At 40.2% G+C, this 18,039-nt stretch overlaps 1 protein-coding gene across 2 annotated transcripts in view; it reads right to left on the bottom strand.

Moving 5' to 3' along the window:
* fbln2 (fibulin 2) overlaps nt 1–18,039 on the bottom strand; it is a 79,604-nt gene that overhangs the window by 45,455 nt on the left and 16,110 nt on the right. Inside the window, exons 3-5 of one of the 2 annotated variants that reach the window (XM_067588409.1) lie at nt 5,721–5,844; nt 3,858–3,987; nt 2,637–2,826 (exon numbers count right to left, since the gene is read on the bottom strand). In XM_067588409.1, the coding sequence (XP_067444510.1) occupies nt 2,637–2,826; nt 3,858–3,987; nt 5,721–5,844 (444 nt within the window). The remainder of the gene's footprint in view (nt 1–2,636; nt 2,827–3,857; nt 3,988–5,720; nt 5,845–18,039) is intronic. The other variant, XM_067588410.1, reaches the window with a different exon arrangement.

Here is an 18,039-nt window from a genome sequence, read left to right as displayed (position 1 = left end):
TTGAAGGAAGAGATGTTTTGGAGATGGAATTAATCAAATTTTTCCAAGTTAACTGACATGGCAAACTAGTTAACTACTATATTTCCTCAAATAAAAGACAGTCTCCAATAACGAACGAACAAGTGAAGGTCGGTCCCAAAAACAGGCCAGAGAAAAAACAAGGGTGGATAAACTCCTTGTGCCAATATAATGTGCATGCCAGTTAAGCTTAGCCCTCTAGCTGACTGTCACAGAGAGGGGAGGAGGACAGAGGAGACGCGATATTGTTTAAATACAAAGATAACGGCGCATATTTTAATAATAATGACGGCAGGAACACTACATGAGCATGGGGAACTCAAGCACCAGATTACCAGCAATGCAGTAACAAAAATTTAACAGAGAAAAGAGAAGCATATCAGAAAACAAGGAGGCTTTGTACTAAAATATGAGTAAATACACTAATCAAACAGAGGGCATTAGAAATAATAAGCCTACTTTCAGTAAAGGCCTGGAACCCTCTGTAGTTGAGGTAAATAAAGGCCTTGGCCACTATTTGAGGAAATTTGGTGGCTTACTTTAACAGCAGTAGGAAAGTAAGCCTAGTTTGTTGTACCCAAGTTGTGTCTCATTTCCAGACTACATACTAATTATAAGTGGGTTTTGAGTAGGTTATTTGTTCCCATTGGAATAGAGACAAACTTGAGTATACTCAAAAAAGTCAGTATCCATAGTCAAAATGCTTGATTTTTTAAAATCTTCTTTGATCTTAAAACAATACTGATATGCCCATATGTATACTGAGGGGATTATTGGTTGCTATGTCTTTAAAAATTGGTTGTAAATGTTCCTCCTGTCTGTACTGGCTGAAAATAAATCCCTGCTTAAAGCAATTTCAAGTGATGAGGTACAAAATCCATGGTCCTTGTTCTGTGCAAAATTAATTATAACGTGCAGCTGAAGGTAATATGAAACTTCAGCAGTCTGAAATCACACTTGATGGTCAAATCAAGTTGGGATCTTCTTTAGAGTCTTTTTAGAATTAAAATTTTCTGTGATTCCATGGACGGTATTAGCTTGCTGAGCCATGGCAGAGGGATAGTAACACAAAGTAGGAATTTAGTACTAAAAAGACTTTGGACTAAACTTTGGCAGTTATCCCCTTGGTTTTTCTAACTCAGACTGCTGAAGCCTCTTATTACCTTCAGCAGTTGTATAAGAAAACTTCCAACACCATTCTCTGAACTAATGCACTTTTAAACATCCTCCTTCAATTGTACTCTCACCCAACTATGGCTGTATTCAGACCAAATCAGGCGTTACAGCACACCACCGCAGGGTTGAGTGGAGGTGTGTGGGGGTGTGGGTGTGTTTATTTGTGCTCTAGAACGTAACCGCTGTAAAACAATCAGAAAATAATGTTTTATTGATCTGATTCACCGGCTCTCTCGCTACCACTGCTCCCTCTCTTTATTCACTCTCACTGCTCGATCACAGCTGTTCTCGTTCTCTCTCAATGGTGCCCTCAGCTCTCTCTCTCTCTTTTTCTCTCGTCTTTTTTAAAACGAGTTGGGAAGCCGACAGTAAAGTCTAAGTTTACTTTTAACATTATCAAACGAAGAGAAATGTCCTCCCTGTACTCCCTCATGGCAGGGTTTTACAGCTCTGATCAGTCTGATCGCCGGCTGTGATTGGCCACCGCAGTGTGATGTCAGGTTGTGTTTCTCCAAAAGTTGACTCTGGATCAATTTTCTAACTGCAGACCAGTACGGCGCCGCTGTGACCAAAACCCCCACAGCCTAAATGCACTACCTCCATTCAAATGAATGAGAGGACTGGCGTTTTCACTGCACAACCTGATTTGGTCTGAATACGGCATAAAGAGCAGACACTCAACAGCTTGACTCAGCCTTATATCTACATTGTATCTGCTTAGACTAAGATATAGTGGCTGGCCCAACTGGCTTGATAGGCAGCTTCATCTAAATGCCATGGCCCACTCAGTTGTCCAACTGTTCACTGTTTATCTAGTTCTACCAGTTTTAGCAATAGTCACTAGTTAGCAACCCATGTGGTGTGAGAGACTTTTCATGAATCTTTTCCCTTGACTTCTCTTATCAAAGAAAAGAGAATGGTTTCAGTAAGAGGTTGTGTGAGGGTAAGATTGCAGGCAGGTCTACAGGGTCATCATGGAACAGGGATGAATCCCTGGCCCACATGTTGTAGCTAATTTGACAAATTACAATTTTTGGAGGTTCAAAGTTTATTCCTTTTTACCCCTGGAAACAGACAGTGACAAAGCAATCTCAGAGCAAGGTTGTTCTGGAGCTTTTGATCATATCACATAATCTTCAACAGCAGAAGAAGTTTGCCAGTGTCATGAAATTATAGATGTTTTTTTATCCCTTTAGGCACATCTTGTCCATGTAGCATAAAGGTTTACTTTTTTCATTAGCAAATGTGCAAGGCTCATTAGCGTTCCCTTTGTTTACCTCGTGCCTATTTCATTAGAGAAGCTCTGGGTCCAAGGATAAGTTCTAACATAACTCAACTAGTTTAACACATACAGTAAATCCTAACAAAAGTGCATGTAAGTGTTTTTCCATGTTGAAAGCTCCATGTCAGTAAGAAAATGCTATGCAGTGGGTAACAGTTACCTTTTCTAGGTATAGCAGTTGGTCTGGGCTTCTGCTTTCTCCTCAGCGGGAGCTGGCTTGGACCTTCCTCTTCCTCACAGCATGTGAGGAAGACATGTCCACACGGGTATCCCAGGTACTGGTGGGCATTGCAACCACGTCCTTCACTGCGTACACGTATGCCGAGGGCACAGCAGCTGCAGCACACCTGCTGATCCAGACACAACAGCAAAGCCTATTAGGAGTGTGTCACTGGGGTGCCCTTCACATCTCTAATCGACTCTTCTCTTTATGACCCTCCACTTTTAGCCCTGTTTATCAAACAACAGAGGAGGGAGAGACAGCTAAAGAGTCAAGCAGGCTAGTTCATCCCTGTGAACACACTGCAAAGGATTTCAGCTGCCGCCTCAAGCTGAACCACATGTCATGCAAAGAAAACCAGACGTTCACCTTTTTACTCTCTTCTAAAACAATGACCTGGCACAATGGTTTGGCTCAGCTGCGTTAACACATGAACAGTTTGCTGGAGGGCCAAACCACCGGGTTTCCTCTTGGAGAAACTGAGAAAGTTATTTGAGCTGACTCCGATCAAAGGCATGATTCCCATTTCCATATGGAAGTATTCACAGGTTTGAATGATGCACACAGAAGTGGGAGATTTTGGCATTTCTTCACAAATATATTTCAACATGTTCGCCAATAAACACAAATAAACTGTCTGATATTTATGAAAGCCTCTCTGCTGGCACAGATATCTAAAATTGAAATCTCGCTCTGGGCAAAACAAAGATGCGTTTCAGGGGATGTTTAAACAGTTTAAAGTCTAAAATACACCATATCATTATGGCAGTTCCAAAGGATTCACAGTATTTCACCACTGTCTATGTGTGGGAACTCATAGCTTAAACACTGTCTAGTTTTGACATCCTGAACCGTTTGAAATAGTGAGTCACACTCTACCTGACTCACAAAAAACAGTTCGTTTTCTATTCTAGAGGAAAATGTAATAACCTTTAATCAGTTCAATGTTTGTTTTATGAAGAGCTTGGAAATTAGAAAATGTGTGTGCCATCCACCTATGATGTCATCTCTTCCATTCACGTCTCAACCGTCTTCCTTTTGTTTGTTCTATCTTCCCTGTCATTCTTTAATAAAGACAATCTATGTTGGATATCTTTACTTCAGAAGTAACACATTGCTGGATGAGTTCCAGTGGTAGTGAGACAATGATGTTAAACTTGCCTGGTAGGAGTCATCTGTGCACTGGTCCTCCTGAGACACTTCACAGGTGTCTCCTCCTCTGGCTGAAGTTATGCCTGATTCACACTGGTTCTCCTTAATTGAGCTGAGGCAGCACTGCTTCTGTGCAACACTGACACACACATGCACATACATATACGTACATTTTTTATTTACAACACTGAATGATTGATGATATGTTGAGCTGAAGAGATGAACACAGTATATGTGCGCAGTTGGGGACCTTCTAGTCAGGCCAGAGCTGATAATATGAATGATTTGGAGTGAAAGCCAAGGCAGAGCTGGTGTTTACATGGTGTAAGACAGATAACTTGGTAAAAAAGAATGAGCATGAACTGGCAAAGGAGAAACTGGTCAGTGGTGACTGATGTAAAGAAAACCTAAGAATAAAGGTAAGTGAAGTTTGAATAATCATCAAGTTTACTCAAACTCAAAGCAGGCCTTTCAAATCTCTAATGAAATTTCATCCTTCATGTGACACCCACTGGCCCAAAAACACTTTTCCCAAACACAATAATTACCAAATGACAAGTTGTAAAATGATACATTTTTTTGGAATAGTCACAAATAATATGACTTTTTGGATTGTCAAATATGGTCATTGGTTTTGATAAAAATTGGAAAGTCTCGAAGAGCTGCATCTGTAAATTATTTTGATGCCATGAAAGTGTGCGGGGAGCCAGCAGGAAGTCAGCCAGCTCAGCCAGAGAAGAACTCTACAGGCTTGTCTACACAGGAGGCGTTTCAGCTGCGCTTTTCAGTCGTCCATTTCACACATGTTTGACAGAACAGATATGCTTCTATTTTAATCAATACAGCTGTCTACACAGGCGTAACGGTTCACATGTAACTGTGACCTGATGTGTATTTTTACACATTCTTTCATTTCATGCAGATATATAACTATGGTGATTGTATGTTAAGCACTGAGTTCTGCCAAAACGAGGGTGACCTACACTCAGTGCTCTGCCTGAACGCCTCCGTGTAGACACACAGACGGAGGACTGAAACTGCCGCTGCTGCTCTGCTATAGTACTGCTCATGCTACGCAGGCTGTGTAGACATTGTGTTTTAAACTCATGTTTACACTCATGTCAATGTTATTTCAAGTGTCTTATCTTCAGATCAGGGATGGCTCAGCGGGTATAGTGGGTTGTCCATTGATCGCAGGGTGGTTTGATCCCTAACTCCTCCTTGAGTGTTAGGCAGCTCCTTGCATGGTAGCTTGCTGTGATTAGTGTGTGTGTGTGTGTGTTTCAAAGTTTCCCCTCTCTAACCCACACAGATCAATCAATGCTTGAGCTGATCAGTGATCAGATAAATGCTACAGCAGCTCGTTAAGCTTTCTTTATGATTGTATGTGTTGAAATCACTGGAGCCCTGCTGCTTTAATTAGACAGGAAGATCTACAGCTAATTTCAGTCTCATTTCAGTTGCTGTTATCACAGGGAACCATACCTGAGGTGGGAGATTTCAGTCCATCATGAAAGCTTTTTGGATGCATTTACTCTCCACTTTTTTGAGATCAGATAGCTATTCGATTTGCCCAAGACGCATGACGTGACTAAGTGTAAATGGGGTTTAACACCCATGTGCTTCACGCCCAAAAACACCTGAGGAAACCTGAAAAATGTTTTTAGCATATGCACTTGGTAAGCAAGTTTGATTGGAATGACAGGCAGGGGTGTCCTGCTAGAATGTTATGTTATACATTTACATTTTAATCAGCTAAGAGAATTCATCACATCATGTTGAAAAAATGAGATTATTTCTGCCTCTAGAGCAGCATCCAAAAATATTTGTCTGAATAAAACTACAATCTGAATCTGAGGCCATGTCACTTACCTGCATATAGAGTGCTTGTCATTGTTCAGCAGAGGCATGTGGTTGCAGTGGTGATTTTCTGTGGCCCATCTCTGGCCATTAGCACAGCAGCTTTGCAGCAGGTCTTCCGCGTAGACACCTGGACCTGCAGCACAGAGACACGCAGGTATGCATACATCAGCACACAAGACTGATGGAACAAAAACAGCCCTGCAGTAAATCATCTGTGTCTGCACAGTTACTCTATATAGACCAGACAGGGGCCTGAACTGTGCAGTGAATACAGTAAGCAGTCAGACAGAAACATATGGTAGACGCCTCAAAGGCACCTTTAAGATTTTTGCAGCTGAATAAAGAGGTGCAGTCAGGTTACCAGAATACAGTAGCCCATTTTATGATTGGAAACTTTTTTAAACAGCTGGGGAAAGCTTATATTTAATCTCTACATAGTTTTCACAAGTAGAATTGCAGTTCTCAGGTAGGGTTGTGAACAAAAAGCAGTGTTTATGTACAGCACATGTAGGCTAACACAAGCTACAATGGAGAACCAAGGTGGGAGGACGTATTTGGGGCATTCAGGATTCAGAAAGTGTAAAAGTTCTGTTCATTTTCTACTTGGACAATGTCAGGTGACTGGCAATTGGAGCGCTTTTCCTAAATGGACATGAAAATCTCCTTGTTGTATCATCAGTACAAAAGATGAGCAACTGTATTAGAAAATACTTAGTTCTTTGATAAAAAGACAAAAAGTGTTTTCATACAGAAAGCTAAGCAAATTTTTGCATCATTCACACAAATTTTCCTGGTGAGCCATTTGTACCACTGACGTGTCTGTGGGAGTGTGCCTGTGTCTCTGTGCTCAGCCTCTGACTGAACTTAGAACTCACCAGAGACTCTCTCACAGATTTCTTTCTCTTCTTTTTCCCTGATATACACGCAAATGATTCGCTCAAGTTAGTTGAGACATTTTCAACTTGCGCTTTGGGATCTGTCTGAACACACAGTGAAAGTTCACAGCGATGCTAGTGGCAGTGTGAGGCTCTAACCAGTTACTGCTGTACTTGGAGCTAAATGCTAATAACTGCATGCTAACATGCTTACAATAATAATGTTAACATGGTGTTCAGTAGGTACAGTATAATGTGTACCATGGTCACCATCTTAATTTAGCATGTTAGCATGCTAACATTTGCTAGTTAGTACTACAGCTGAGGCTGATGGGAATTAGCTGAAGGGAAGTTATTAGTTTTGCAGGTTTTTGGTCATAAACCAAACTATTCAACAAATTGGAATGTTAACCTGATGATGATGCTACATAAAAGTCTGGGGATTACCAGTTTTCACAATCCTTTCATTAGTCATTAGGATATGACTAATCATATGAATGTCTGTGCCTAATTTCATGCCTATCAATTTGACAGAATTCATCCTCTGGAGACATTGATTGTCTGTACCAAATTTCATATTAATCCATCCAATATTTGTTGAGATATTTCAGTCTAGACCAAAGTGGTGAACCAACTGACATTGCCATCCATACTTATAAAGTCAAAGGTGTATGTCTGTGTACACACAAATGGAAGGAGAGCATTTCTGTTAAAACATCCATTCACCGAGCTTAAAATTCTGTTGCATGCTCTGCTGACAGTGGGCGGAAGCTAAAGTTTCATGCTCTGTTGAAACCCGATAAAACATTCAGCCGTTTAAGTCAGTTCACGCTCAGATTCTGTGCCTATTTTAGATGAACTCAGGGATGCAGTGTTTTGTTCACAACTGCAAAGACACGGCTTTTTGAACTAAAAGAAAATGAGATTTTACAGTGTAGGAAAATATATTTCCAGAACCAGCAGCATGCTTTGCAGCTATGATTCCATGACAGGAGGTTTAGGAAAAATGCTATGTGGAGCAGAGATATTTGTTCATTTATTGAGACAAAGTTGATTTGACCTTAGATAGTTTATGCATGGCTCTTTAAGTTAAATCAGTTGTCATTATGAACTGGCCATTTTAGTCATTCAGTAAAAGAATACCAAAATAAAATTCCAGTGATGGCTCCTCTTCAAAAACCATCTCTATTTTGCAATCCACTTATAAAAAGGAACAATGGCATCATTTCAATGTCATTAACTGAAGCAAGTGAGCATAAGACGTGTTAAACCAGGAACCCATTAAATCCCCAACTGAATGATAGCATTTCATATATCTAAACCTCACGTTTCTGTCAATGCATACACCAGCCAAAAATAAACAAATAAATCAATGCTACTTTGTTGCTTCCAATTAGAAGTGAGTTCATTTGAAGCAAACCCTGCCTACGTTAAGGGACCGGTGACGTGGCAGCTTTGCTACACTGCAGTTCCCACAGAGACTGAAATGCCCCCCCACTGCTGAGTATGTAGCGAGTCTGGCTGCTCTGCGTCAAGCTTAGTCAGTGGATGAACACACCATGAGGCACAACTACTGCTGCTGCTGCTGCTGCTGTTTGGCCCTATAGAGCGCAGAGAGCTCGTCAGCCTCCCCATCGCCTCCACGTCACACCCAAAGCCGTCTCACCCCACTGCTTTTATCCACACATTACCATGAACACTCGAGCACACACACATACTCACGCACGCACACACCAAACTTCTCTCCGTGCCCTTTGAAGAAAAGCCACTGACAATGAGCTTTTGTTTTTCAACTCAATAAACCTTTGTAGGCTTATACGCAGTACAGAACATTTGCATATTCTTCTTATTCACACTGCATGAAATGAAGCATTGTTTTATAACTTTGAGGACATGAACCTAATTTATGTCAACAAAAAACAGCAAATACAAAAGAATTTTCATACTTTTATACTGTTCTGATGCATAAAAGCATCCAGACATGAATACATTTGTTTACACACACACACACACACACACACACACAAACACACACACACACACACACACACGGCATTACGCTACAGTGTATGAGTCCCTTTAATTAAAAACAGCTACAGTACAGAGAATTTGCTCCACATCAAATAAAGCATTTTGATCAGATCTTGCAGTTTCCTGCATGCATTATTTCCTTGATGTAACATCTATTGTATTCACCTCCAAGTATAATACATCTAAACCATGCTAATCCCATACTGCGCTGTATACATTCAGTTGAAAAAGACCCATAGAGCCAGGAATGCCTTAAATAGATCTGCTTTGAGCTTCACTTTGAAACTCCTTTTATTTCAACTGACTGCATTCAGTTTCATCCCGAACCCGGCTCCTTTAATGCTCAGTAAACAATCATTTAAAGCAAAGGCTGTCTGTAGCTTACTGTGCATAATTTATAAATGCTGTCTTCGGAAAATAGTGTCACGTTAAGAGAAGAAGACACATGAAAGTAAAAGCAACTTCTTATTTTACCCCCAAAACATTTGTGTTTCCACTCTGAAACGATGCTCTGTAAAACATTATTATTGTAGAATTCGTGTCCTTGTTGAGATCCTGCTTTAGAAAGACTTTAATCTCACACACAGTGATGTTTGAAGCTGACATGTCCAATGTTTTATTGATGAGTCTCCATGCAATCTGTTTCTAATCCCAACAAGAAAAAAAACGATGAGGTTTTAGGTATGTTTCCTTTCTCTATTACAGAAGAAGAAGGAAAAGAAACATCTCTGCTAGTTTTCGTTTCATAGAACTTCTGACTGTTTCAAGACTGGAACCAAAAACATCATCCCAGTCTATTTTGCAGAGAGGAAAAAAAACTGTTGGACACGATCTGAAGTCACAACCGCACAGGTTCATTTTTTCACACTGACACTAAATGGGAAATTTGGAAGCACTGTAATTTCCCACTGTTATGTGAAGTATGTTCCAGGAGTCGTTGCCAAAGGCCAAACATGAGGTTCAGCCGGAGGGTCAGATGCAGCTTAACAATCGGGAGTAGCCTACTAATTACCTGAGAAACAATGGGAGCAAGTGCATATATTTATAACTCAGAAACCACACTTTTGCCAATAGCTATTGTTGCAAGAGTCAAAACAGTTTCAGGGATGGCAGCACTACTTCTGGACCAAACCAGGCTGTTATGTAGCAGATAGACCAAGAATAAGAGACATCCATCCACTTAAGGAGCTCTCATGGGGTTTGTCTGGACTGATTAGCCCGGCCTCACACTGCTCGCCATCATTACTCTGTCTGGCCAAACACAGACCTGTCTCACACCACACTGAGACACATGTCAGAGGCATCTTAGACGGCTGAGAATGTATGACAACATCCAGGCACCAACCGCATCATGTGACACCATTGTCTTTGTAGTATGGACACTATCTGTGCTAATGAGGTGACGATATATTGATTAGCTGATTTATTACACTGATGCTGATCTGTACAGAAATATCAGCTCATTCATGTTAAGCAATGAAGTGTAATGTAGTGCAGAAGTGACATGTTGTAATCTTTGCAAAATGTATTTATAGTATTCAATTCATTTTCTGATAGTGTTTAAATTCATTCTTCATTGAAAGATTCCAGAGTTTTACTGACATTAAATAGATAATTCGGTAAATTTAAAGCTGCACTAATCAATATTTTTTATATTAACAATGGATCAAATGTGAAAAAAGTCATTTATAAATAAATAAATGAATGCATTTTGCCATCATCATCAGCAGTGGGCACATGTTTCCAGAAAAAACTCTGATAAACCCAGTCTACACTACCCACCCAGTAACAACTAACAAAGCTAGCAACTAGCTAATGCTAATGTTGCTCTGCTGAATGTGTAAATGCAACTGTTTGCTTACATATACGCCATAAGAAAATGTCAGATGTTGTATTTTCAGCTAATTGTTGAGTTTACTGCCCCCAAGTGTCCAAAGAAATAATTTAATGAAGCTTTTATAGCACGATTGACAGATATTTTTGGCCACTAGGGGGCAATTTAAAGTTGATATGGCAAACACCTATGTAACAATCATTCAACAGTCATGGAGTAGCATTAGCATTAATTTGAAGCCCAATATTTACTCTCCTTTTAGCTCTATTTTAGGTAACCACCGACCCCTGAGGGAAATATCAGGGTCTTTAGCTGCTAAATGCTCTACTGTGTTCACCAGCTAACCACTAACTTTTATCTTGTATTTGGTGCTTGGCAGGAAGTGTACAGTGGGTTTATCAGAGCTTTTTAGCAAAAAACAGCTGCCTGCAGTGGCTGGAAACAAGGTGGATGAGAGTGATGAGACTGACAGTAAAGTTGCCAGCCATGAAACCATAAAAATGAGCTGAAAGACGCTAAAATGTTCTGTAGAGCTGAGTACATAAATCAAGTGCATAATTCTGGGGAAATGGACAACTTTCAATACTGTCATGAAAATTTAACTGGCAGCTTAATTTTAAAAAATCTTTATTGGCTGTTAAAACCCCCAAAATGCATAGAGAGGAGTGTCAGTTGAGAATGGTGGTATGAAGTGAGGTTGAATTGCATGTTCTTACACCCCTGGCAAACATGCCAGCTGGACAGAGACAAAACATTACTGTCTCCCTGTTTTTTGTTTGTTTGTTTGTTGTTGTTATTTTAAACAAATCAAAAACTCCCTTCATTTCTGTTGAACTTTCACAGATGTAAAACATGATGAATTCTATCCTTCCCACATCTGAGTGCTTTCTGTTTCAATGTGTTTATTTTTGCAGCCAGTATGAATGGACCGATGAGGCACTCAAGGCATTCAGGGAGTGTCGTTTTTACAATGTAATAATACCAGCAGGCATGTATGGGAAACGGCTTAGAACAATGCGAGGATGCTAACTGCCTCAACTCCCACCACCCTGACTCAGTCGCAAGCTTTTCTCACCCTGAAACACACAGTGACAGTCATTCATCAATATGCTTCCTTAACAAATAAACCAGGCAGAGCAGAGAACTGACTTAATCCTTCTCCAGAACAATATGAGGATCCTGTCAAAATTATATACTGCATACAATGCAGCATGTTGGCAAGAATATCCTTCAGCATTCAGTGACACATTAGATCTCAAGTTGCAGAAATACAGAGTTCTAGGAAAGGTTGCAGAACAATTTGAAAGCATTGTGACATTGACCTTCAGTCCAATATGACCACACTGGAATGAGTGCAAATGTGAGGAATATCTTCAATTTTTTGGTGAGATGTAAAAAAAAAAAAAAAAAGAACTCCAGTATGGACTGAAGTTCATGGGCTCCTTCGTGAACATAAAATTAAAATTTCAGCCAAATTCAGAACAGTTTTGGTTATTTCACAAGCTATTTTTTATAGGTCATTACTGGTTTGGAGTGGGTGGAACTCAGCTAGAAAAAGGTGATGTCATATATGTCTGTGTACCAGTCGGGATCAGGAACATATGAATCAGAATCTGATGACATTTGAGTATTGTTGGTAGGCTACTGTCAATGAAATCTTATCTGATCAAACCCCCAAACACCCACAGTCTTCATAAAGCAGATTAACTGTGTTTTTGAGAGTTAAATTCTTAATAAAGAGTTGTTGCCATTTTAGTCATGAATCATATTAGAGAGAAATACTTTTTTGATTTTAAGAAATGTCTCTCTCATCCATGCGTGTCATGTGTTGCAGATGGATATTTAAAACCTCTCTAGGAGGAGGGACAGACACAGAGTAGCCAACAACCTGGTGAGTTAACAGTTAGCGATGGATAAAATAAAGCAAAAATATAGTTTTGGATCTTGGGTCAGGTTTAATTTGTCTGTACGTTTCTGGTTTAGCCGGGTTGGATCAGGTTCAGGTTCAGGTCTCAGATTTAGGCCTGTACCAAAGTCAAATTATGCATGTTTTCTTTTATTTCAAAGGCTAAGTTCAGCTGTCTCTGAATGTTCACATGTGAGTCTGCGTTTCATTCACTAAGTTTTAATTTGCTGTTTCCTGTGTGTGGAAAACCTGCCAATGATCACATCTGTCACAATCATTTCGTTTTGGCAGAGGTCACTTTTTAATTTGGCTGAAAAGACCTGTGTATTTTTACATAAAAGTTTGCTTTTAGTGTTGCTTTAAAAATAGCTGCTCCCTGCACAGATAGCCAGTCTATCAGTGTACTGTCGCCTCTTGTGAAATCTCTGCATCTCTACAGTGTCACCTGGAGAACAACCAGGAACAACATCCCTACTTTTTGCTCACACTTTTTTAAGGTCAGCCAGAAGATTGTTGAATTTCCCAAATCTAGGCGGTTTAACATGACCACAGTGATATGTGAGAATCATCTCCATTTCTTTTCCTCTGCCTTTCTTCTTACTCAGCCCCCATGGGTCTCATCTGTAAAGCAGATGGGAATATAATGGACTGCAGGCTTGAAAAGACTGTCCTTACACTGAGTCAGGGTTGTCCCTGAAATATGTGCTTTCACTCAAATAGATAAAGAAAGGACCTTACAGTACAGCAATGCACTGTCTTTGTCTCACACTCTGCTGTCCTCAGGGGCAAAGTCAGAAATACAGCATTTTGCTCTCACCTTCAGCCTCTTGTTTCTGAAACAACAGAGCTAACAGCTTTGTTGTTGCTCTCAACTATTATTCCTCTTTGCCTAGAAATGCTAATCTCCTGCAATGCCCAGCGTGCCCATCCGGCCTCCCACCACCAGTCAGCCCTTTTCACGTCTGGCAGTCTATCAGCCCCAGACACCCATCAGCAGCAGCCTGTCCACAGCAGCACCGGCTGCCTTGTGAGAAATGTCTGCTGCCATTCTTCTCCAAATATGAGACAGCAGGGCGGCTCAAACACAAAGTCCAAGTCAGTGTTCCAAATTTGGCCTCAAAACTGTATTTCACTTTATGATAAGTACGAATGGTGCATCAGGTATGCGTCTGATTTAGCTATAAAAGTACAAAAGTCATAAAATGCTACCATGCCAACATGCTAACGTGATTCATAAACATGTTAACATTGTTCATAAAGTCTGAACTTAACATAAAGTTGCACCAAAAGTGAGTAATGAGTCATTTCCTTCATATTCTGGGACATCCTCTCTCTGTCAGACTTCATTATGCTCAATGCTACTGACATCAGCCAAGATCATTTTGGTAGAAATTTACCACCACCAGCAGTCTAAGCAGATCTAAGCTGTGGAGCAGACATGGCCTAGAAAGTGAAGTTTGAAAGAGCGGCCCCGCTGGCAACAAAATGCAAGACTCCCTTTCAAGCCAACCTCTCACATCTGCCAGTCATGGCAGCCACGCTGTTGAGAGGTTTGGTCCCAATGTCGAACATGTGAAATAAATCCATTTTGAATGCTTTTCCAACAGTAAAAAAGGCATTTCAGCGGTCAATGGACACCTGGCATCTGAGAAAAAAAACTCCTTGAGACCTTGAGCTCCTGATATTACTTTCTGTAAAGGGTAATTGTGCCTGATGTTTGCCAAAATACCTTTATAGAAGCTGAGAAAGAAAGAAGATGAAGTGAGAGAGGATTGTTTGGGTTAAATGGCTTCATACCAAAGCAGGCAACTGCACCAGGACAGCAGACTCTCAGGGTCCCTGAAGGCCCCAGATTCACTGCATGGCTATTTATTTGCCCATTTATGCTCCAAGACCTCCTGGATGGTTAATCCAGCCCTGGCTACACAGCCCTACCAGCATGTACTGTCATACTCAATATTTACTTTAGGGCTGGCCATGTGCCCAACACAAAAGATTGGGGGCTTGAGGTTGATTTACGATTTGAATCAACTTTTGTTTGCTTGTAACAAAACGGGGGGGGGGGGGGGGGGGTTGTGCTCACTTGATGCAATGCAAAATGCCTTACTGCCTTTTATTCACTGTCTGTGAAATGCCCCTTGGACTGCTACATCCTCTTTAAATTATGTATGTTGAGCATGGCTGCAATAACGATTAATGCTCTATAAAAATGCCCATCACAATTTCCAGTGGCCAAGATGATCTTTTCAGATGTCTTGTTTTGTCAGAACAACGGTCTAAAGCAAATATGTTCAATTACTTTTAAGACCAGAAAAAGTGGAAAATTCACATTACATCTTCTTAGTCACATTTGAGAAGATGCAACCACCAGTTTTGTTTGAAAAACGACTTATGCAATAATCACTTACCAAATAACTGGCAAATAATTTTCCATTGATTGATTAATTAATCAACTAACAGTAGCAGTAAGTCCACTGCTGAGCAAAGTGTAATATTTTCACATATTTATTGAAAGGCTGGTAGATGACGAAATCAGATTACTCAGACTACATCCATCTATATAGCACTTTTCAATATACTTTAGGCATGCTAGTACAACTGTAATATCTGCTCTTGATTATGAAGGTTTGAAGGTTACTTCACCCAAATTACCTAAAAAAAACCCCCAAACAAACATGTTTTGTCACTTGTCTCCAGTGATATCTAGCCATGCAGATAGTTTTGGTTTTGGAGGTTGGGTGAAACCATTTTCCATTGGAACAACCAACTACTGAAGAAGTAGTCCCAATGAAAACTGTTCCTAATGTGTTCTGTGGATTATTCAGAATACTGACTACACTGTTTCTGGAAAGAGATGTTGCTGTTGAGTTTTTAAATGTCATTTTTCAATGTTGTGAAGACCACAAACGTTTCCATTCACCTCCATTGTACTGAGATGGAGGCTGACATCTAGGCAGATATCTAAGAACTTGGACAAATGAAACCAAAACTATCTGCCTGGCTAGGTATCACTGGAGGTAAGTGATAAAATATTTTTTCCCCTATTTTGGGTGAAATGACCGATTAAAGTTGACATATAATATATGAAATTGCTTGGAAAAGGCACACGATGCCTCATTTTCTTCTTCACTTCAGTTCCGAACGATTTGGCAGCAAAACATAGTGCTCCACTTCTTAAGCCTCAGCTTCCAGCTGTTCACACACTCCCCCTGCAAAAGTATGTTATTACAAGAGGGCTTGTTGCCTTGATTAGCTGCAAAAAATAACAATTTTCAGTTCCCCTAATCACCTCCACTCTTCCTCAAGAAGAAACAAAGATTTTGTTTTGTACTCAATGGCAGATCCAAGTGTTTGTTGACTCTTTTTCATGCTTAAGTTCTACCAACACAAAACAAATACAGTTTTCGTATGATTAGCTGCTTGATGCTCTGCTTTACCGTGGCCAGGAGGCATTGAAAGCAGCATGACTGGGGTCATAACAAAAGTAGACAGTCTGTGCCCATGACCCAGCCATCTCTCCACAAACATTCAGAGATAAGGAGAACGACCCCAGTGACAGATGAGGGTCCCATTCTACATCATCTTAAGCTTTTATGTAGAGGATTTGCTGCCTGCAGATAAGCCCCACGAGCAAAATGGCTCTGAAATCAGCTGAGAACATAGCAGGAGAAACAGATTCATTTAAGATATGTAAAAGAAAGCCATCAAGCAGTGTTATATGCAAGAAATATAACAGGAGATGAGAATCAATATCATCCATTATTCACGATATCTATGCCAGTTGCTTTTAATGCAGACATCTTAAGAGACACTCTCTCAATTGTTGGGAATAACAATGACAATACAAAAAAAATCCTTTTCTGATTTTCCACCCAGACAGTCGGCAAAGAGCTGAGCTCTATTCTATTCAAAGCTGACAAAAACACCACAGGCAATGGAAATAAAGGAAGTACACATTCTTTTGTGTGCCTTACATTCAGCTCAGACAGAGTGATACTATAACACAAATGGGATCAGTCCAAGTTAAGGTCAGTGTTTTTTTTTTTCTGGGCCACTATGTAAACACTGGCACACCTTTTTGACTCGTGCACCATGTATTACAACACCAGCATACTGCAGTGTTAAGTCTTCAGGAGCCCATATTTCTAGGTAGTCATCTGTGCAGTCTGTGTGCTTGGCTGCAGAGAATGCAGCATTGTTTTGGTGATTGGGGTCATGTAGTAGGTCGGGTTGACACTGGGGTGGAGTGTGCAGGCCAGCAGACCTTCATAACAACAGTATTATCCAGGGACAGCAGGAAGCAAGAACTGTTGAGACTCCAGGGGTTCATACTGACTCCCTTCTGGGTCCAAGGCAATAACTGAATCTTCCCATCTATCACATATAATGCTACTTTCATACCTGCACTTCAAATAAGAAAAAAGAAAGAACCTCAGGGTGCTTGAAGATCTTGTGCTAAATCAGGGAATTGGAGACGGTGCAGATGCAGGACACCTGAGGGTCATCCATCTTGGAGATGATAATCAGACAGAGCTTCCACTGACACCATAAATAACTGGGATTGTGTCCCTTTGCTCTGTGCACCTTTGAGTTATTGACACCCTACCTCAGTCAAGTCAATACTGTCAGCAACACTATTAGAGAGGCTGATGATTTGTGCCTGCTGCTGAGCCTGGTTGACATCATTTAGGGTTTCCTCTTGACCTCAGTAGCTTGATCTGGCAAAGGTCAATCTACCAAGAGTAGACCCTATGTCAGCTTATATGGAGTCTTAGGAAGGACAATAGTATGCTGCAACTAAGCAGCTATGAAAAATGCAAAAAATAACCAGAAAAACCCAGGAAACAGTTGAAAAATTAAATTAGAATTAAAATCACAATGACATTTGCAATAATGAATATTTCTAAAAATCCAGACCCACAGTGTGTTCAACACTATGTTCTGTGACTCACTGCCTTTGCTGCTGGGACAGATATGAAATATGATCCAGAAAGTCCAGTTTGAGTGACAGATCCAAACATTTTAAGGCTTTTCAGAGACCAAAACACTGCACAACATTTTATAATAAATACTGTGAGGCAGGATTTCACAACACTTTATCTTTCACTCAACAGTAGAAATACAGCATTCAAATTACAAAGTAATCTGCCAGGAATGTAAACTTGCATGTAGGTGATTGGCCAATGCAGCGTCTTGCTGAAATACTTTGTATTGTGGCAAAACTTGGGCTACATTTAACTTTTTGGCTGTTTTATTTTTGGAGCTCCCTGTATTGGGAAACCTGCTGCGCTGGCAGACTATTTGGTTAATTCGACAGTAATTATTTAGTTTACAGGAAATAAAGCTGTGAACAAAACCAAACATCCTGTACTGAAAGGTTTGGGGCAAATGTTGAAACTGTTAAAACTGTTAAAATCCTTATATACACCCCAGAGACACCTTTAACTTTTTCAGAAAGATTGATGCAAGTAACTCTGAAGAGAGACTGCACTGACTTACATAGTGTGGGTGTGACATCAGGACTTAAACTGTCTTTGGTAATGCATTACATGTATCTAATGGATCTGGATCTAATAGATCTGCTGTGGAGCATCATAAATCTAAACATAATATTTCAACTGTAAATCATCAAAATCACCTGACAGTGAAAATATATAGGTACAATGACGCTGAAAATAAGAA

This window comes from Thunnus thynnus, chromosome 4, assembly GCF_963924715.1.
Source record: "Thunnus thynnus chromosome 4, fThuThy2.1, whole genome shotgun sequence".
Classification (NCBI taxonomy): Eukaryota; Metazoa; Chordata; class Actinopteri; order Scombriformes; family Scombridae; genus Thunnus; species Thunnus thynnus.
The sequence above is the reverse complement of the archived record's forward strand: the minus strand, read 5'-3'. Positions and strand labels throughout refer to the sequence as shown.